General features: G+C 41.4%; 1 protein-coding gene across 3 annotated transcripts in view; it reads right to left on the bottom strand.

Annotated features, from left to right (window-relative positions):
* The window catches only part of celf6 (CUGBP Elav-like family member 6), a 194,949-nt gene extending 191,243 nt beyond the window's left edge, over positions 1 to 3,706 (bottom strand). For all 3 annotated transcript variants that reach the window (XM_061814633.1, XM_061814635.1, XM_061814634.1), the window contains exon 1: positions 3,454 to 3,706. In XM_061814633.1, the coding sequence (XP_061670617.1) occupies positions 3,454 to 3,706 (253 nt within the window). The remainder of the gene's footprint in view (positions 1 to 3,453) is intronic.
* Between the last annotated feature and the right edge of the window lie 18,621 nt (positions 3,707 to 22,327).

The raw sequence follows: 22,327 nt of genomic DNA, 5'->3' as shown, positions 1-22,327 counted from the left end.
CACTCCTGAGCACACATGCGAGGAGGCCCAGCAGTGTCACATGCGGCTGTCACAGGAGCCCAAAATGTAACACAGAGCACCACTGGCGAGACTTTGGGTGTATTGTTACTACACACGTTTTTTTTTTTTTTTTTTTTTTTTTTTTTTAATGCTTGTTCTACAAGAGGCATTGCTTTTACCCAATGAGACTTTTCGTCCGCCCCTGACCGGGCGCCCCACCCTTGGGGCGACAGCTGCTGATTCATTTCACCTACTTTGGTTTTCCTTTATGACACTAATCCCATTTCCTTGCATCCTCCTCGAGCGCGCACGGCCACAGGAACACGTGTTACATGGGCAAAAACTCATCCCTGTAATGCATGGGGGAAATCTCATTAAAAGTGCAGACAAAGTGACTTTGAATCGCACGCGGGACGGAGCGGCAGGAACCAATGTCCGCCTCGCAGCGGCCTCGCAGAGAGACGGGGGAGCTCCCACTCAGGTCCGGCAGTCTCCGGAACAGGATTATCCCTCTCTTTCCAAATCGGACCTTCGTCCTCCTCAGTGTTGACATTCAAGGATGTCCGAGGACGGGGCGTAAACAACGGCAACAGGGCGTGTGTTTTTTTTAATCGATCACGGAAGGAAAAGAAGTGGAGCGCAAGAGGAACAGGTGGCGCAGGAGGGGAGGGGGGCACTTTTCAAAGGCTGCTTGAGCTGAACTCATCTCAATGCAATCAATAAGATCATGAACTGCGGCCACCGACTGACATATCATACATAATTTGAGTGCCAGCACTGAGGGGAAAGATTGTGAATGTTAACGCCGATATTAATGTGGAAATGATTGACAGGTAGCCATTTTAGCCCAGTGAACCACATTGAGTACCTGAAATGGACGCCTCACAATAACATCATGTGATTTCTCATAGCCAATGAGCAAAGATAATTATTGATGGTCACAAATAACTTTATAAATAATGTATTACAGTATTTTGCCGAAATCATTCTGGATTTTTTTTTTTATCTCATTGTTGATCACTATATTGGCTCAAATCCGCATACAAATATATGTTAGACTTGTACCCAATTCAGCTCAGGCATTATAGGAACACCATATGTGAGCTCACATATCAGTAATAACAATAAGTTATAACACTTATATGTGAGTTGAAGTGCTAAATTTAAGTATAATCATGAGTGAGTGTTGATTACTTTTCATCACATTCTTGAAAATCCTCATCGCTGAATAGACACTTTCAAATAAGTCAGAATTATTCACTTGATATAGAAATAAAATTAAACATATGGGCTTGTTTGCCCCTCATTTATTACCCTCTACTCTACTTTTACAAGACGTACTTTTGCTTGCTTCTAACGTAATTCCATCTCCTTTTAATCTTATGAAGTATAAAGTTTTTACTATTATATATTTTCTTCTTCTTTCTTATTCTATATATTTTATTTCAATCAATTATTTATGGATGTGTATGAGCTGAAGAAGCCTGTTCATTGATTATTATTTGTAATTACTAACAGGTAGATATCTTAAGCTCTCTATAAAAACATATATTATTTGTATTTTTTTCAGTAAAACCCTGACACTATCAAGCAAGTGATGTCGAAAAAAGCGCCTCACTGCAATGCAGTAAAACCAAATAACAAAGAAATGTGATGATTCCAATGAAAAACTGCATATAAATTCAAATATTACGTAATGATTTAAAATTAATGCAAATATCATAAGAAAAATCATGAGTAATAATCTTGGAATGTACTCCAGTCATTTCTTGATGTCATAAAAATACCTGCTTCCCATTTATTGTGCCAGAGAACGCGGCTTGAAGGTATAGGAAAAGTGCAGAAAGCAATTAAAGTTCTGCCTAATGGACTTTGGAGTTAATGGCTCCCCGTGCCTTGAAAAAGTCTTGCACCCTCGCTTTTTGGTTATCATTAAGAAGTGATCGATCTCCGCGTAATCAGCGGCTTGTCGCTGTAATTACGAGGTGATTACTGATGTCTCAGTCGGGAGGGACGGCGAGGCGAGTGCGTCGCTGGCGTTTTTGCCGCTCTGCAGCCTGACTGCAAGTCCGCCCACGCGGCAACACGCTGATCAACAGTTCGGCTGCTGCCGTGTAAAATTCCTTGAGTAGTGGCCACCGCATCAATAGGAGATAAACAAATGCCACACCCCAAATAAATGCCCCCTTTTCTCCCATAAGCGTAATTATCTCAGTTTCACTGGAAAGAGTTAACTGCTGAGGTCATTTGAACTGAACTCTGGTGCCACTCAATAACAGCAGCGTTTGTAAATAATGTGGAATTAGTTGCCCGATGTTGAGATGGCATTTTTAAGTAAGCCATCAGATTGACGTGGTCACTCCATAATGTTGTGTGGGTCCATGTTTCGGTTCCAAGGAGCCGCCGGACTTCCTGGCCCTGCCGAATTCTCATCTTTACTGTCTTGACAACATTAAAAGTGATTTTTACGGCCGACGTGTGGTCACCCCACAATGTTGTGTGCAAAGGTTGACTTCTATAGCTCCACCCAGTCTGCCTCTTTCTCCACAGATAAATAAATGGTGCGTCTCCAATAGACGCCTCCGACATCCATCCAAAAACTTACATTTTGCTGACATGAGTTAGATTTTCTCAGTCAATTTACCTGTCAGTCACTTTTGGGAATTGACAAGCAGGCGTGCAGAGTAAAGCTAACTGACAATAAATTCTAACATGTTTCTGCATTAATGACTCACATTGACATAAGTGCGATATTCACATTAAGATTATTTAACTCTATATCATTGATTTATGCTGTACATGCCTTCTCCCCATGCAAAGGATTATCATTGTGTCTGTGTGTTGGGGTGAGTACAAAAAAGAAAGAAAGAAAGAAAAAAGAAAGAAAGAAAGAAAGAAGAAAGAAAGAAAGAAGAAAGAAAGAAAGAAAGAAAGAAAGAAGAAAGAAGAAAGAAAGAAAGAAAGAAAGAAGAAAGAAAGAAAGAAAAGACAACAGGTTGTGAGACCCCTCCGCTAAAAGTTCACCTACCTTCTATTGTTTTTTTGTTTTTTTTAAACTCATTGTGTCTGTGTGCCTGTGTCGGGGTATGTAAAAAAAAAGGTTGTGGGACATTTGCCGTGAAACTTTATCCACTATCTATTTTGTGATTCATCGTGTGTTCATGTGTGCTGCGAAGCGGGGTTCCGCCCCCTTACACGCGCCCGAGTCAATGTAAACACACGCACGCACACGCGCACACGCACACGCAAAAAGGCGTGTAGGGGCGTGCTCGCGCAATTAACACACGCCAAACCACATGCACGTGTTAAGTAGTTGGGTCCGACTCCGCTCACCACCGCCCAAATGAAAAAAAAACAACAACAAAACACAACAACAACAAAATGAGGGCACAGTTTTCCTTTTTGGACAGTTCCGTCAAAGATGACAAACAATTGAAAACGGCCAGAACCAACCTTTATGCATCCCGGTAAACCTGTCTTTCAACACCGTGAGTTCGTAAATCTTGCCGAATTCCTCAAAGAGCGGTTTGAGGTCCTTCTCCTCCAGATTCCGCGGGATCTGGCCGATGAAGAGCTTGATGGCGTCGTGGTCCTTCATGGGGATGGTGTTCTGACTACCGAGGCCGAGCCCGTTCATCCTGCCGCCGCTGTCCGTGGTGCTGAATCCATTCTCCCGCAGCACTCCGTTTGCACTGACTGTGGCCATCTTTCCTCAATGGGCCGCCGGCGGGGCTCGGCGCTCTCTCTCTCTCTCTCTCTCTCTCTCTCTCTCTCTCTCTCTCTCCTCTCTCTCTCTCTCCTCTCTCTCTCTCTCTCTCTCTCTCTCTCTCTCTCTCTCTCTCTCGCTCGCTCTCCCTCTCTTCTCTCTCTCTCTCTCTGTCTCCCTCTCTCTCTCTTTCTTACGTTCAAACTCCCCTCTCCTACACTCCCCCTCTCCTACTCCTCTTCCTCGTCGTTTTTCGTGACGTCACTTTTACAAACAGACGCGGCCACCCACCGTCTCATTTGCATACATGTAACAAGCGCACGCCTCCTTGAGTGAATAAGAGAGCGGGGAGGAGTGAGGGGGCGGGGTTTAGCACAGTCGTGCAAACTCCATGGCTTGTACATTGATTTTTAAATTTTGTATGGACTCTTTATATAAATCTCGAAAGGAAAAAAAAAGAGTATTCATTTTGTTTGTGCAATTAATGATAAAATAATAATAAAATACTTTTTAAAAGCTAATAATGATAATAAATACAATAAGAGTACAATAAAAAATGTTTGTGAAACATCGTTAGAAAAACGTTTTACTTAAAATATGATGTAAAAAATATAACAAAGTATATATGAGGCAGCCCGGTGGGGCAGCTGGTAAAGCGTTGGCCTCACAGTTCTGAGGACCCAGGTTCGATCCCAGCCCCGCCTGTGTGGAGTTTGCATGTTCTCCCCGTGCCTGTATGAGTTTTCTCTGGGCATTCTGGTTTCCTCCCACATCCCAAAAATATGCAACATTAATTTCTCTAAATTGCCCCTAGGTGTGATTGCAAGTCTAACTGTTGTCTGTCTCTATGTGCCCTGTGATTGGCTGGCAACCAGTTCAGGGTGTAACCTGAACCTCTTGTCCGATGATAGCAGGGATAGGCTCCAGCACTCCCGTAACCCGAGTGAGGATAAGCAGTTCAGAAATGGATGAATCTAGATATAGAGATCTTTTGTCTTCACTTGCAGCGGTCCAGCTAACCAACACTCCTCAGGTGATGAGCTGGATACATTTATTTAATAATTGATGTATTCATTTTGAAAGATATAGACACAAATGTGGATGGATATTTTTATTTATTGTTATTTATTTTTCAGATTCATAAAAGTGTCAACCTTGTAGAGTGTGGTTTAACTAAAGAAATCCAGACAGTTTGGTCAGTCAGTTGTTCAGTAATGGTCGATATTTTAGCATGTTAGCAAATCCGAGGCCCAATGAAAATATTTTCTGCAAAAGCCATAAAACAACCAAATAATATCTATCTGATATCATGTACTCCTTCCTAAACAGAAATGAAAATAAAGACAAAGGTCATGTGACACACCAACTCATGCGCTTCCACCCAAAGGGAGGAGACGGACATGTTTGGACCTCTTCAGGAGTCAAGGTCAGCTCATAAATAAAGTCCCTCAAGGTTTGGATATGAAGAGCAACAGATTTTCAGAGAAGCACTCCGGAATGCTACCACATAATATCCTGATGCCAACATGCATCTCACTGAACAGAGGAGAGCACTTCATACTATTATCCTGTAAAACAATATATCACTGCATCATATTATTAGTCACACAATGTGTCATTTACTTCCAATGGAGGGCACTTATGCATTTGCTTCCCACAAGCTTCTGTTGAAGATTACAATAGTCAAGTACAGAAGTGTCATGTCATGTCATTATCCAAGCTGCTTATCCTCACAAGGGGTTGCAGGAAACCTGGAGCTTATCTCAGCTAGCTTCGGGCGAAAGGTGGACTACATCCTGAACTGGTCGCCAGGGCAGATATCAACACCATGACTGAGCGGGAATCGATCCCACGCTGCCCACACCAAAGGCAGGTGTGTGTACTACTACATCAACAGTGACTCTAAGTACGGAAGTGTTATTGTTAAATTAAAATGCAATGGACTTTTTCCCCATTTTCATTCCTATGGCCATGCACTTGGGCAGCGAAATAGTTGAACCGAAATAATTGGACCCCTCAACTAACTGCTAGCAAATAAATGTTTTCTTTATTTTTTTTCAGGAAAAAAAAAAAGTGAATGGACATCGAAACATTATAATAAAAAATTATTCAAAAGATTTGTGGGTTTGATATGTTCTAATGATGGGTGATTATTTTTATGTCTATAGTGACAAAGGAATTAAATATCTAGCTTTGATATAGAGTTTGTAGATCTAATTCGACTTATAACTCAATGTGGTTTGTGATTCTATTCAAAACATTTCTTTAACTCTCAAAAAATCATTTTTGGCAGGCCTATCTTTCCATTGAAATCTAGAGAAACTGTATACAGTACTGATTGTCATTTGTGAGTAATGTAAACAAGCATGTGACCTGTCAGTGTCAGTGCACGAGTACTGCATGGAGAGGCTTCATAATGAGCACAGCCGGGATGTGGCGTCAATAACAGGGGAACGAGGCCCCCCACCCTGATACGAGTAATTAAGTTAGATGTGATGGCGTCACATCATGTATTGATAATTGATTGCATGTCACAATTCAATTAGGACTGCTGCTTATGAGGACTACATGCTAGTTTACACAGCGCTGACATGTGTGCTATTTGAATATCCTTGAGGATTTTTGTCCATTTACTTTGTGTCATTAAATGTGTTTTGTGTGTGTGTGTTTGTGTTTGTGTGTGTGTGTGTGTGTTATATTTTTATCATGTTGACATAGTTGAAAATCCATTTGTCATCATTTAGTAAATGACCCATTCAAAGTAACAAGTCAACATTAGGCATGTTATCTTAAGGAAAAAGAAAACATGGGATACATAGAATGTACCAATGTATCCTCAATAGCAACATGTATAAAAAGACAGAAAACATTTGTACTTTTACTCAAGGACAGTGGAAGCTTGACTTGTGTATTTACAGTATTTCCATATACAGTGAAAAGGATTTATATTACAGTAAGGTCCAAAATTATTGTTTTGTTGTTTGTTTGTTTTTTTTTTGTGGCCTAAAACATCCAGTATAGTGCAATTATTGTAAATAACTATTTTTAAAAAGCTTGACAATGAAAGTTTCACATTTTATCCAAACTTACCACGCCGGTGTGCTTGGTCATGGTGATGTTGTTGACATTCAGTACTGATGATAGGCGAGTCGCTTTCATGAGCCCCGAGGAATCATGTGCTCCCTAGTTCCAAATCCATTGCCAAAGATGAATGACTTGGCAAAAAATCTGCTAGTGTATCAAATATGTTCCAGACGCCACAGGCTTGTTTGTATTCCTCAGTTAACATCACTACCATGCCTCTCTATCTCTCTATCTCTCTCTCGCTCTCTCTCTCTCTCTCTCTCTCTCTCTCTCTCGCGCTCTCTCTCTCTCTCTCTCTCACTCTCTCTCTCAGTCTCTCTCTCTCTCTCTCTCTATCTCTCTCTCTCTCTGTGTCACTGTGCTATGACTCTATGTGCGATAGAAAATATCCATCATGAAATTGTCACCACATCAATGCCCCAGATTTAACATAGCCACAAAGTAGGCATAGGATGCATGTCTTTTGGAAAATGATCTATTTTTGTTTTTTTTTTTTGAAAATCTAGACCCCCGAAAAAAAAAAATCAATCACATTCTTTGCCTATAATTGCACCACAGTGTCATTCAACAACTTCGGCCAAATCTGGAACTAACAGACTTTGTTTACGGCACTTTAAGTTCCAAATAAAAGTTATTTTTGTACACACTCTTCAGTCCTAATGTACAGTTTTTATCTGTTTTCTGTTACATCGGGGTCTAGTTTATTGAGATTCCACTGTAATTCATTTGTCTCATTCAATAAATGGCAGAAAGCGCATCTGTGACTCTGGATCTCCTCTTTCTGTCTGTCACTCAACCAGCGGACTGTGTAAACCTCACTCTGAACTCAAATGTTTGTTCGCAACAATTTTCTAAATTTATCAAAGCTCATAACAAGAAAAAGTTATAAATAAAGCCACATCTAAATCAAGGTGACATTGTGAATTGAAACCTCAGAAGTTCAACAACCAAATATGCCTCTATAGTCTCACAAAACAGGATGCTTTGTGCTGCCATCGTGCATCATAAAACAGTCCCTGACGGACTGACATTACCATATGTTAAAAGGGTGGAAAATGTAAGCCTGAGCGTCTGTGTACACTTTTTGGTCATTGATTGAGCTATCTTTGATCATATCAAATTAGTAATTGAACATAATTTTGCAGGCAGGCTTGGCACCAGATCATGAACTCTCCTAGCTACAGTTGCGTGTCTATGTAGCAACACTTAGCCAGTTCTCGCCGCTGGGAAGCCGATAACTTGATAATAATGTGGGCCTAAGCAGAAACACGTGGTCAGCAATCAAGACTAGGGATGAACAATTTGGGAAAGTATTCTTTTTTTTTTTTTTCCCCAAATCTCAATTTTGATTTAGCATGCAATTTTTATGGTAAGGTTATCTTCATCATGATTCATTAAACACAAGAAATAAATTATTCTACAGTATGCCCGACACGAGATTGGATACAGTCGACCATAATCACTTCCTGCTCCGCAGTCCTAAGTGTTATGATGAATTGATATGAATAACATCTTTTAACTCTTGAATTTAAACAAAAAAAAAATCATTAAATTGAGTTCCTGATTTAACCCCATGCCTTGCCGAAGTGGAATACTGCACTGAATTCCACCAACTGACCGCCAGCATTTCAAAAGTAGGTGGCGGTAAAATGTTTTAATTAGGCGCCAAGCGGCATCGGTTCTTATCTTCTTCGACATGCCGCTCCCCACGGCAGGGAAAGCCTGTGAGCCGTCTGCTCCGTGAGCAGCGGCTGGACGGCGGCTCTCCTGAGTCGGCACTCGGTGACGAATTGAACCATTTTGTCAAGCAAAGGGGAAACTAAGCCACTAACACCGTTAACACACAGCAGAATGAGAGAGTTACCATTTATCAGGGAGGACTTTTCACACGAGCGATTTTGAAACAATGCCTTGGATAGCGTGGGCAACATTCGCTTCGCCGCATCCTGTTTCAATTCAGCATTAGCGAGGTGGCTAATGGGCAGCATGAACACTGCTACTAGCTGTTGTGCTCATGTCAAAGTGCAAAGCACTGCTATCTGATGACTGCTGAGGTTGAAAAAGCTTGCACGACACCTGCCGCTGTGTTGTATGATTTGAATCCATGGCACCCTGATTAATAAACAAAATATCAGCATATTCAGTGAGCAACTGAACATCATTTGGGTACGCTAGCTGATGTTCATGTGAGAGAGAGTGCAACAGTATATTACAGCAGTAAGATATAATAGCAACTTGAACAAAGGGGTGTGCAGAAACTCACAACCTGTTGTTTTTGTTTTGTTTTCCTGAAAAGTGGTCATTTTAGATGTGGGGCGATTCCATCTGACAACCAAAACATATAAATAAGTGCATTTCCATCCCCACACTGGTTATGCAGTGTATTTTGTCTCCACTTCTGCCACCGATGCCAAACCGAGATGGGAGGGTTCACTTTCATCAATGAAAAAGTGGCCTTCCAGAGGCAATTACTGTACATATGTACCAATTCCTCTGGAATGGATTGATGTGTTTGGAAATGAATTCCAGTTTTATCATCTGAGCAATAATAATAATGCAAATGTACATCCAATCAAGTGTTGGTTACACCCACCCGCCCGCCACTCCACACTCAGTTTGGTGTGTGGTAAGTAGCCTTTAGACTGTGCAACGAGAGGGAATACAAACTCTGGAACTCTTGCATGCCAATTTGAAGGGACCAGCTCTTCTTGCCTGCCGCCTCCGGGGAATCGACTTCATAAACCTTGAGACCACCAACAGGCCACCAGGCAGTCAATATCAGCCCGACGACCGTTTGGTCTCAAAACAGAGGAGCCGCTGCAGGAGCATTTAGATGTCACTGACTAGTTTTATGTGTTAAAAGAAAAATGCAAAAAAACTTGCATGTTTTTATGTCAGCTCTTGATGGAGAGCAATTTGTTTCAACTGCAGTTACCAAGCAAGAACTATATACTATAAACATCATTGAGTAAATATCAAATGATCAAAATATTAATATTTTGCTTGATTTGTGTCCATGTTTAAGTTAAGGAACTTCATGTCGTGCTTTGCTGCCATCTTGTGACTTCGATAGGCAGATTTAAAGCTATTTGGGAAGCGCCAATTGATGTTTGATTTTCTTATCCACATCAGGAATGGTTCTTCTATCCATGCATTTTATGAGCCGCTTATCCTCACAAGGGTCACAGGGGTGGTGGAGGTGTCATCAGGCAGGAGGTAGGTTACACCCTGGACTGTGTTAATTTTCTCTGCATTTTTGACTTTAGATATGCTCTATATGTTCCTCCAAAAACCACACCTGTGCTCTTTTTTTTTTAACATTTGTTGCCTTTTTTTACCTTTTCTTCATCCTGCGATACGATTTACCTTCACAGCTGGAAGACTTTGAAGCCTCAGGTTTGCTCATCAATTGCAGCAGGCACGTTAGTGTCATCTTTGCCGGAACACAAGCAAGCGTGTCTTCCTCATCTACTTGGCTTCTTCATGTGCCAGTTCTTCCCCTTTCAACCTCAAAAAGAGGATTCAGGACGCTTGTACGAATTTGACATGGAAAGAAAGGGAAATCCCACAAGGCGTCCGCTCACGAGAGGTGCGTTTCACTCAAATTAGCTCCGGATGAAAAACTTCCATTCGGCCTTTAGCGCCGAGCGTCACAGGCAAAAATCATTTCACCGGGAAAGCAAAACTCTGCTGTTCTTATTAATGGAATCACTCACAGCGCCGTCAAGGTGACTTATTGTAACGTCACAATATATGCCTTAAGTGTCACGCGCAATTCCTTTATACTGTGTTTTCATAACGCCGTTAAAGTGGAAATATGGAGTATGGAAGCCAGGTGTTGCGTTGTCATGCATGAACATTTTTCCAGTGGTCCTGGGTTCGAAAAGGGGGAGCAATAATTGATATTCACGGCGCATGCACTATGAGGCGTGAAAGTATTTTGAGTGTGTGTGTGTAGTACAAGTAGTAGTAATAGCAGTAGCAGAAGGGCCTGAAAATCTCCTTGCCTGAGGGAAGTGGGTACGCTCTCCATTGCACATGCGTGGCTAAATGCATAACTTCCATTTCCTCCTGAAAGAATTTCATAACACCTCATTTGTTCTTGGGGGGAGAAGTATGTTTTCTTAAATTAACATGAGTTTCATTGTTATGTGGATTTAAAAAAAAAAAAATCACCCTCATATTGAGGCTCTGTGTGGTGTGTTGTTCGCGTTCCGGTGAATAATGATGGACTCGTGATTGCAAGGTGGGTAATAAATGAAATGGGAAAAAGACCAAAACAAATGAGAGGTCAGCGGATCACAGTGAGGCGTGCTTTTCCTGGCTGCTAATGAATGCCCAAAATACAAATGCTCATTCCTCCTCACTGTTTGCACTTTAGCTATGCACAGACATGCACTCACTCATGTTTTATGCTGAATGTTAACGGCCCTCATCTACTACAATGTTTTCCCCTTTGGATGCATTGATCATTTGTAGGATTTCCTGATGAAGATTTCTGAGTTGAAGTTTTATTATGAGTGGAGTGAGACAAATTTAGCACTGTTGTACATGATTGTAATGGAGGCGGCATGATGACCTCGTGGCAGCTGCAGATGATTAATAGAGGCTGCAATAGTACCACCCCACCGCTCAGTTTAGTCGCCTTGAATAATACCAACATTATTTTAAAATATACAGTATAACGCGTTGGCCTCACTGTTCTGAGGTCCCAGGTTCAATCCCAGACTCGCCTGTGTGGAGTTTACATGTTCTCCCCGTGCCTGCACCGGTTTTCTCCGGGCACTCCTGATTCCTCCCACATTCCAAAAACATGCAACATTAATTGGATACTCTAAATTGTCTCTAGGTGTGATTGTGAGTGTGACTGTTGTCTGTCGCCATGTGCCCTGCGACTGGTTGGCCACCAGTTCAGGGTGTACCCACCCCATCCTGCCCGTTGCCAGCTGGAATAGGCTCCAGCACTCCCTGCGACCCTCGTGAGGACAGGCGATGAAGAAAATGGATAGATGGATGGATATATGAACAGTATATCTCTTTTTTAGATGAGGATACGTGTTGTATATTTAAAAATGACGACAATGCTTTTATTTAATCTCTCTGCATGTAGCACGGTACACAATAAGACATTAAAGGAAAGTACATCAGTTACGCACAAGCACATAATAGTAGTTTTGAAACGATGACGATGATGCATGGTGTCAACCAATGAAAACTTGTTGTACTCCCAGGGACAAGTTTAGCAGCTGGTATTGGTAATACAGTGTTTAAATAGTAAAGCAGTGGTAGATATGTGACAGGATGGCGAAACATCTACTCATGAGGTTCTGTACTGAGTACGTCACGGTCACGAGTAGAAGACATATGTAGTAAAACAAAATACAAAAAAAGAATGTTTGTGGATGCCACTCTGTATACGTACATGGCAACTATGGAAGGAGATTAGTGCCACCAGGATTTGCATTTGAAATGTAAAGTAAAATAGGATTTGAATTTGAAATGCAGTGAAATAGGATATGAATTTGAAATGCCACAGAAAACAGGATTTGAATTTGAAATGTAAAGTAATGACATTTTCAATAGTTGCTACAATTCGCTGTCTGAAATTAAACTGGCTACAATTCGCTGTCTAATATTCAACCGGCTACAATTCGCTGTCGAAAATTCACCATCTGGGGCCACCAGGCAGAACACCCAGCCAATTGCAGTTACGCTTTCTTCATCATGTGACGTCACATACTAAGAAAGCGTAACTGGATTGGCCGGGTGTTCGGTTCTGACCTGAAGTAACCCTGCCTGGTGGCAGAGAACGTGAATTTTAGACGGCGAATTGTAGCCGGTTGAATTTCAGACAGCGAATTTCAGACTAAGAATTGTAGCCAGTTGAATTATTAACATTGAAAAGTTCAAATTCAAGTCCTGTTTTCTGTGGCATTTCAAATTAAAATCCTATTTCAAATTACACTTCAAGTTCAAATCCTGGTGGCACTAATCTACTTCCATAGGCGACCTACTGTTGTCGTGGAAGCGAATGTCACGAATACGGTATCTTTACATCTTGTTACGGTCATTGAGGTCATCTTATTTCTTTTCCTTAACCTGGAAGGAACATCTACAATATCGCCGTTAAAACCGTAATGCTACCCGACAAAGAAAAACAGGCCATTGTGTTTTGTGTATGCTTTGTGTGTGTGTTTTGTTTTACAAGCTACCAAAACTCCTCCCAGTCTCCTTCCCTGGGGCTGTTGTTGCAAAACTGATGGCATTTTTCTGTCAACCTCAATTCCCCTGACATGGATTTGAAAAGTACCCACGGCTGCGTTATGAGCAGCATCTGTAACTTTTAGTGCGCACAACTTTTTCTTTAAACCTTTCTTGTTTCTTATACCCATACCGTGTTTTATAATAGCATTAAAAACAAAACTCACATAGGGAACATCTCAGCGGAATGCTGTGTAGTATATCAGGGGTGTATTAAATTGTTGCTGTGTCTATCAGAGATGCTCTTATTGAGCCTCACTTCGTGGCCTTTCTTTGATCTGGCACAATTTATCCTCCAAATGTTTCAAGCAAGCGCTCAAGTAAAAAAAAAAAAATGATCAAAGGAATCATGGAGATATTGCCATTTTCCATTTTAAAAAATTTGGTTGGGTGGTTTGGTTGGTTTTGAAGTGAACTTTTTCTGAGATTTTTCAAGTCAGATGGATATGTTTGCTCAGTCAAAATTTGGGGTTTCAAAGTACTATCTGCGTTGGGCCTAATTTCATACCAAAATATTTTCTTCTTTTTGGACAGGAAATTTGAGCTAAAACGACATGAGAAATTTTACATTGGGCTTGTTGGATTTTTGGGGGGCTGAAAAATATTTCACACATCAAAAAGGTTTTTAATCTGGACATTTAAGTAAGAATTGTTTGACTACTTTTTTTTAGTTAATGTTTTAAAATGAGGCTGGCAAGGTGGAAACCGTTCAGCATATCTGGCTCACACTTCCGAGGACCAGGATTCAAATCACGGTCTTGCCTGTGTGGAGTTAGTATGTTCTCCCTGTGCCTATGTGGGTTTTATCCATTTTATCCAGGACTGCCAATGTTGAAAGTCAACTGGTGGTACAGAACGGATTATGTTCGAGGTGTATGCCACCAGGTCATCGTTGCTATGTTTTCTACATTGCTTATGCTTGAATTTTGTTTTAAGTGGGGCTGTGGGGGAATGGGGGCAGGGGGGGGGGGGGGCATTGCAGAGGCAGTAGCCTGCACAGAGCTCTGTGTGTCAATGATTTGATTGATTTGTTTTGCTAAGTTTAGGCGCACATTTGGGCCAAGGCAGAGGCAACGATTAAATTAGCTTGCTACTTTATATCGTTTAATTTGATCTTTTACTGTTGTTTGTATATTCTCTTTGCCCTTGGTAGCTGGAATCCATCCAGGACAAACTGCAAACTGCCTTCACGAAGAAGCCCCCTCATCATATGTAATAAACACAACATGTTCCTCCAATAAGTCCGCAGAAAGATTAATGACGGTGACAAATCGTACTTGTAATCAAGGCCTTTATTTGAATATACAGACGCTTAGGACTTTAATTCTTTTGGTCGCCGGCCAAACTCTGAGAAACAACAGCTTGGAAAGGGAGCACTTGCCAAGAGCTGTCAGGCCAAGCACTCCTCAAATAAACACCCCACTGAGCTCGCCATTACCAACAATAACGTCAGCGCAATGTCACCCACATTCAGAGAGCATTCCAATAAAATGGCTGTTTCAATTTGCAGAGGCATCATTTAACATATGTTTGTTTTGTTTTTTTCAATTCATATGAAATTTGAGGTGAGCGATACGGAACGACGCCGCCGCAGTGTCCTTGGATTTCAAATGGGCTGCGATTTCTTTGAGCAGAGAAAGTGTCGGTTTTCTGTTCATAATAATCATGACACCATAATGAAATGCAGCGACTGAAAGGACCTCTCGAGGACCCTCGCCGATGCCTTTCCAATCGCAAAGTGTCACATTCGCTGGCTGCGCAGTTTTACGAGTACAAAGGTTTTCAGACCCGCAGGCTGCGAATAGAAATGGAGAGGGATTTGTCTTGGTGACATTGGCGCACAGACGTTGACAACTTACAAAGTTTTGTACACAGAGGAGGGGGCCGGGGGTCAACCACACAGTTGACGCGCCTGCATAAAAATGGAAAAACCACACACAGCCAGTGGACTTAAAGATGTCTTTTTAAACTTTTAATGGAGACTTCCATTCATCCAAATACTATACTGCTTATCCTCAATGGAGTTGAAGGTAACTTAAGACTATCCAACCTGACTTTTGGGAATAGGTGGGGTACTCCTGGACTGGTTGGCAGTCGTTACCCCCAAATATTTGCAACGATGCGATGGGCACACTTTTGTCCTCAAGGGACCACATTTGGTTTTTAAAATACAAAAGATTTCGATAGACTGATATGAAGATGTAAAAAATGATAATAATCAATGCTATTTTTAAAAAAATAATACAATATTTAATTAGACAATTATAATTTTTAAATTAATGAACATAGTTTATTTTACTATTTTTATCAATTAATCAAAAAACAATGTATTCAACCAATTGAGTAAAACATGAATTCATGGATCTTAAATTACCAATTTTTCTCAGTATTTAGTTTTCGTTTTTTAATTATTATTTTTACATTAGTGGTAATTTCCTCCTACAATCTCAAGACGTCCAAAGGATGAGTTTTGATGAGCAAAGCCAAAAGCTGCAGCACAGACTCAAACAACGTGCGCAGCACAGTGCTAAAAGCTAATGAAAAATAGATTTAGTGTGGAGCTCGTTGCTTTATTTAAGGCGCTGCGCAAGGGAAGCAGAGCAGCTTGTGAGCTGCTTGCTCAAGCGATGTGTCGCGTCAACGTTGGTGCGTCGACGCCGTGAGCTTCGGATGCCGCAGTGTTTGTCCCACCGAGGAAAAAATAGACTGTGGTGACAACTCTGTGGTGCCAGAAGGGCTCTCATTAACAGCATGTTTCTGCCATTGCCCGGGGGTGGGGGTGGAGGGGTGCACATCATGTCACCTGACACTTTGCAACAGTTTTAGACAAAAGAAGAGCGGAACATGAATGTTCCCTAAAATATAATGCAGAAAATCTTAAATGTGACAAATTGTCTAGTGAGACTTAAAATGATCTGAAGCCACTAAATGGGTTTGACTGCTGTCTGCTTAATCTTATGGAGATTAAATATGACCCGCTGGTGCACAATGTAGAATCCAGACTTTTGATCCGAGTGACGATTCAAATCGAGGTTTGGGAAAACCTGTTGAGAACATTTTTAACTTCAGAAAAAAAAAACATTTGACACTGGAGACATGGTGACACAGCTGGAAAGTGTTTGACTCACAGTTCTGAGGATCCTGGTTCAATCCCGGCCCGCTTGTGTGTAGTTTGCATGTTCATCCCGTGCCTGAATGGGTTTTCTCCAGGCACTCCGGTTTCCTCCCACATCCCAAAAACATGTGACATTAATTGGACACTCTAAATTGCCCGTAGGTTTGATTGTGAGTGCGGCTGTTTGTCTCTATGTGCCCTGCGATTAGCTGGCAACCAGTCCAGGTTGTACCCTGCCTCCTGCCCGCTGACAGCTGAGATTGGCTCCAGCACTCCCATGACCCTTGTGCGGATAAGCGACTCAGAAAATGGATTGGATAAAGTTAGGTGTTGATACTCTAACCACAACAAAGGGACACCCCCAAAAGATAACTAAGCAACTTCCTGCAGGGCCTTCAAATTTGCCACTTGCATATGACTACAAAAATGTCAGGAAGGGCATACTAGAGCTTCTTCTTCTTTTCCTTTCGGCTTGTTCCATTAGGGATCGCCACAGCGTGTCATCTTTTTCCACCTAAGCCTATCTCGTGCATCCTCCTCACAAACACTCACTGTCGTCATGTCCTCCCTCACAACATCCATCAACCTTTTCTTTGGTCTTCCTCTCGCTCTTTTGGCTGGCAGCTCCATCCTCAGCACCCTTCTACCAATATACTCACTCTCTCGCCTCTGAACATTTCCAAACCATCGAAGTCTGCTCTCTCTAACCTTGTCTCCAAAACATCCAACTTTGGCTGTCCCTTTAATGAGCTCATTTCTAATCCTATCCAACCTGGTCACTCCGAGCGAAAACCTCAACATCTTCATTTCTGCCACCTCCAGTTCTGCTTCCTGTTGTTTCTTCAGAGCCACCGTCTCTAATCTGTACATGATGACTGGCCTCACCACTGTTTTATAAACTTTCCCCTTCATCCCAGCAGATACTCTTCTGTCACATAGAACACCAGACACCTTCCGCCAACTGTCCCATCCCGATTGGGCCCGTTTCTTCACTTCCTTACCACACTCACCATTGCCACCCTCGCTTCACTCTTCCTCCTCCGTCGCTCTCATTCACACACATATACTCTGTTTTACTTCAGTTAATCTTCATTCCTCTCCTTTCCAGTGTGTGCCTCCATCTTTCTAATTGTTCCTCTGCCTGTTCCCTGCTTTCTCTCCAGATCACAATATCATCTGCGAACATCATGATCCAAGGGGATTCCAGTCTAACCTCGTCTGTCCCCCTATCCATTACTAGCGCAAATAGGAAGGGGCTCAGCGCGGAACCCTGATGCAGTCCCACCTCCACCTTAAATTCTTCAGACACACCTATGGCACATCTCACCACTGTTCTGCTGCCCTCATACATGTCCTGTACTATTCTAACGTATTTCTCAGCCACACCAGATTTGCGCATGCAATACCATAGTTCCTCTCTTGGGACTTTCCTCCAGTTCTGCTTCCTGTTGTTTCTTTAGTGCCGCTGTTCATCAGAGGCATCTCAAATGGTGGCAATTGTGTGCCGACCCCTATTTAACATATTTGAATGTGACTAAGCTACCGACCTGACCCAGAATAAGCCGAAGAAGATGGATAAACTTGGGTATTTTCTATTCACTGAAATATTGCTGTTTTGCCCGTCTGGTCAGACAAAATTCCCTTCCCAGTAGTGCACTAGCAAGCAATATCTCCTATGGACTTGAATGGCAGAAAGTGTTTGTTTTTGTCCTGAAAAGGATGTATTTCACACATACTTGTGGGTTGTCACAATTCAAGATGAATTCCTGTTCAACTGCACTAACACACACACACACATATATGGCCATAAAAAGCATTCATTTTCCATATTTCACTCTTTATGAAATTTTGATTTGACTTCTTTTCATGTCCTCCATGCCTGAAAAAAGGTGGCAAGCCAAAACATATAGTTTTATAATAGATCATTGAACTCCAATTGTGGCTGGAGTGTTGCTAAATTACAGTTATAATTCAGCAGCTCACACCTTGCTACGGCAGCAAATTACACTGCAATTGCTCCACTGGGTGTTTCATGAAGTGATGAGCTAATGTGTAACCCAAGGCGAAAGCAGAATTGGCAATAAGATTGACTAAAAGTGATGTTTTGGATATGCTACAATTAAAAGTGTTGTTGTTGTTGTGTTGAGGAGGCTGCAGGCTGCTGTTTTTTTTTTTTTGTTGTTTTTTTTTTTTTTGTATAAGAGCAGAGGCCAGCTTCCTAGAAGATAACACACTTTTCACGGCATTCTTAATCCCTCCAGGACGGCGCCTCTATTCTTTCTTCATTGTTTAGCATATTCATATACAATGCGAGTGCAATTAAAAGTAAAGCAAAAGGCTTGGACCAGAAACAAGTGGATCTATCTAATTTTCAGGAAGTAAGGAAAGTTAAAATGGGAAGTAGAAGTGGACGCTTTAGAGTTGAGGCCAGCGTGCGCCGCTAAATGCTTTCAGCACTCTGCCAAATGAAAACAGTAAGAGCGTCAAGGGAGCACATGCAGGACCTCGCCAAACTTTACTACTACTACTGAGAGTATACTGCTGTAAATATATACAGTGCATGGATACTTACACCAATCGGCAGACGTGGCACTTCCACATATTTTTTTATCGTTAGATAGATAGCTACAAACATTCCTGTACAGTATATGTCCCATTTAGCTTTATGATTTTCTTTTCGCCTGTTAGTGGTACACTTGCTTGACTTCGGTGCAGTTATCGTGGGTGGAGTTCTCGTTCTCGGTGGAGGTCGTCTGTTTCGATATGTGCTCTGAGATTAAAAGGAGAGTTTGCGGTTTAAAAAAAAAAAAAGGTAAAAAAATGTCCATATCAACCTGAGGGTAGTATATTGTAATGAATCAATATAAAATAATAATCATAGCTTTCTGGCCCCCCACCTTGTACCTTCAACACGATTTAGGAAACCACTGCACTCAAGGAAGAACAACCAATCAGAGATAGAAGGCGTGACTGGTGAGGTGTCAATCAATCATTTACCGTGCACTAAGTTTAGGCTTCAGGAGCTTTGCTGAAATGGACATCTAGTCCATGTGATTTGTTTGGGGTATTCATTTGTTGGCAGCCCACTCATTCCATTCCACTACGCCAGTTGCACGAGTATACCGTCGTTCTACTCTTTGAGTGTGTATCACATCTCGTGTGTAAAAAGAAGTTGAGTGTCCCCTCGCATTCCAAAACTAACTTTTAAAGCAAATAAAGACTCCATTACTTGTCTTCCCTCCCAAGCCGTGTACTAAATGATGCCAACGAGCAAATCGGATTGCATCCGTTGTTCCGCACCGACGGGTCATTTGCAACAATACCCAGATAAATCTGTGTTCTATTTTGGAGCCAGAGACGGTCTCAACCTGCACCCGGCCGCCTGCAGGCGCTCGGGCCCAGACACTGACTGGCCCTGCGTCTGGTCTGGTATGGTCAGAGTGGCTCCCTTCAAGTGTTCCTGCAAGTTAATAAATTCTGGCCCATCTGTTTCAATGCCGAGCCCCTTTTTCCATTACCAGATACCCCCACCCCCACCCCCTTCTCCCCTTTCTAATTAACATCCCCCTCTCCCTGCATCTCTTTGTGCCCAAACTCTGGAAAGAGCAGGTTTCAAGAGGGAAGGAAATGAGAGTGCGAGAGCAGAAGCTACGTTTGTTCATCGTGATGTTTCAAGGCAAAATAAACAGCGCAATAACGCAGTTACCCAAAGTGCATATTTTTGTCAACTGCAGCCGCGGTGTTATTAATAGCCGCATGAAGGCTACTTAACCATGCAATAAAGACAAGGGGCATTGAGTGCCACTGTTTCACCTCCTCTTTGGAGAGGAGTGCTAAATGCATGGTGAGGAATTTAATGAAAACCCCGCAGACAAATAATGTGGCAGCGCAAAGACGAGAAAACAATGGAAAGATCACGATATGGGAAACGTCCACATATACGGACTGTAACAAATAAGACAGTGTTCTATCGCATACATCGATCTGTCCATGAAAATAATGTGCAAATGTATCTTGTCATACCACACAAAATGTAAACATCTTTTTGTCCATTCACATACAAGTAGAATGTAAACATCTAACGTCCGTACAATACCATGCAATAACTGTCACACTCTCAAATGCTGTCAAGGAAATGTATTTTTATTTCTTCTATTTCTCATTTATTTCAATGCCTGGTACCACATGGTACCTGAAGAATAAAACTAACACGTCAAAATCTAAAATAATACTCTCTCCGTCTCTCTCTCTCTCGCTCTCTCATATATATATATATATATATATATAATATATATATATATATATATATATATATATATGACAATATATATATATGACAATCCTATTTGACAATGCTTATGTTTAATTGTAACCACTGATTTTTTTGGTCAGTATCAAGAAAGCCATGGAAAGTGAATACTTATCAGCTCTTTAAATAAAATAAAAAAAAAATAATAATAATGCACTTTTAGTTGTACCAGGGATCAAAAACGGACAAAATAAGAAAGGAACAAGGATGGAGTAATAACGTTTTTCTATGACTGTACACTCACTATATAAATCTTTGCACATCAATTCACATACACAAACAATATCGACATTATTGTTTGGGTTTACTTGCACACAACGTAAACGTATGTCCATTCATAAACACATTCACACACTCACGCACACACACATGCATACACACACTATGTAAACATACAAATTGTACAAATCAGGCTATTTATTTGCAAACTGTGTATGGACATGATGCAAATATCAGTCCATCAAATAATATACAGTGAATAAAATAAGTATTTGAACACCCTGCTATACTGCCACTTCTCCCACTTAGAAATCATGGAGGGGTCTGAAATTTTCACCATAGGTGCATGTCCACTGTGAGAGATAATTGAAAAAGAAAAATCCAGAAATCACAATGTATGATTTTTTTAACAATTTATTTATGTGATACAGCTGCAAATAAGCATTTGAACACCTGAGAATACCAATGTTAATATTTGGTACAGTAGCCTTTGGTCGCAATTGACCCCTCCGTACAGGGCACTTAACCACGCCTCCTGAAGTGACGTCACGCCACGTGCGCCTACATCAGACAAACAATTAGCAAAAAGGGCGGCGCATCAAGAAAAGAATAGAGCGAAACTGTCTGATTTACCGGCTGATTTCGCACTCGCATTCTTAGCTAACAGTGAAATATCGTTGAAAAGCAGACAACAGGGCTTCAAGTATTTAAGCGAGGGGTATTTCAATGGTATTTACATGCATATCGACAGAGAAACCATTGATATTAGCTCGAGATCTTTCCAGAGTCAGAGGAAGACCGAGAAGCCACATAATATAATATATTATAACCCAAAGACGAATTTGTCATTGACAGTTTCCTATTTTCGTGTTACATATCACACTTGTGTGCAGAATCTGTATATGTATCTGTATAGCCGTTTGTGAACCGCCGTATGAAGGAAAAGAAGAAGGCGAGGCTTGATTTACGAGTTGTTTCTCTCGTTTTCTTTGTGTAACGTCACGCGATCCCCTCAATAATTATTGTTGAATTAGTGCCGAACCTACTTAAGTCCCGACCGAGTACGACAATCACTACTTTAGTGTCCTCAAACATTCTTCCTTCAGTCTCGGTGTCTCGGTGCACGTCGAAGGCTTTTAGGACTCGCTAGTCCGGTTTAGCTTAGCTCGCTAGCCGCCAACAAAGAGACACGTTTGTGCAGTCAGGTCCTTGCAAAGTATCGCTCAACACAGATAAAGTGTGTCAATCATTCACATGTAGCTATGTTATGCAAGCGAAGAACTGCTAATTCATTTATATGAGACATGTATTGAAAATCAAATATACGGCTTACCTTCGTGCAAACATATCTGTTCCGGTTGATGGATTCAGTTCATCATGCGGTCTTCCACAAAGTTTGATCCATCGAAGACATTTTTCGTACTCGGACTTCTGTTACGGTTGATTTTAGATGGATTCAGTTGATGATGCGGTCTTCCACAAAGTCTGATCCATCGAAGACATTTTTCGTACTGGGTCTTCGGTTTTGGAAAGGGTACGAATTGAACTCCACCAACTAGCCTTTCAGGATACCTGTCATCACTATTATTAAGTCCGTGACTACACCTCTTAACCATATCTATTGTTAAAGAAC

The sequence above is a fragment of the Syngnathoides biaculeatus genome, chromosome 3 (genome assembly GCF_019802595.1).
Source record: "Syngnathoides biaculeatus isolate LvHL_M chromosome 3, ASM1980259v1, whole genome shotgun sequence".
Taxonomy (NCBI): domain Eukaryota; kingdom Metazoa; phylum Chordata; class Actinopteri; order Syngnathiformes; family Syngnathidae; genus Syngnathoides; species Syngnathoides biaculeatus.
Note: the sequence above shows the minus strand (reverse complement) of the source record. Positions and strands in the feature narration are given on the sequence as shown.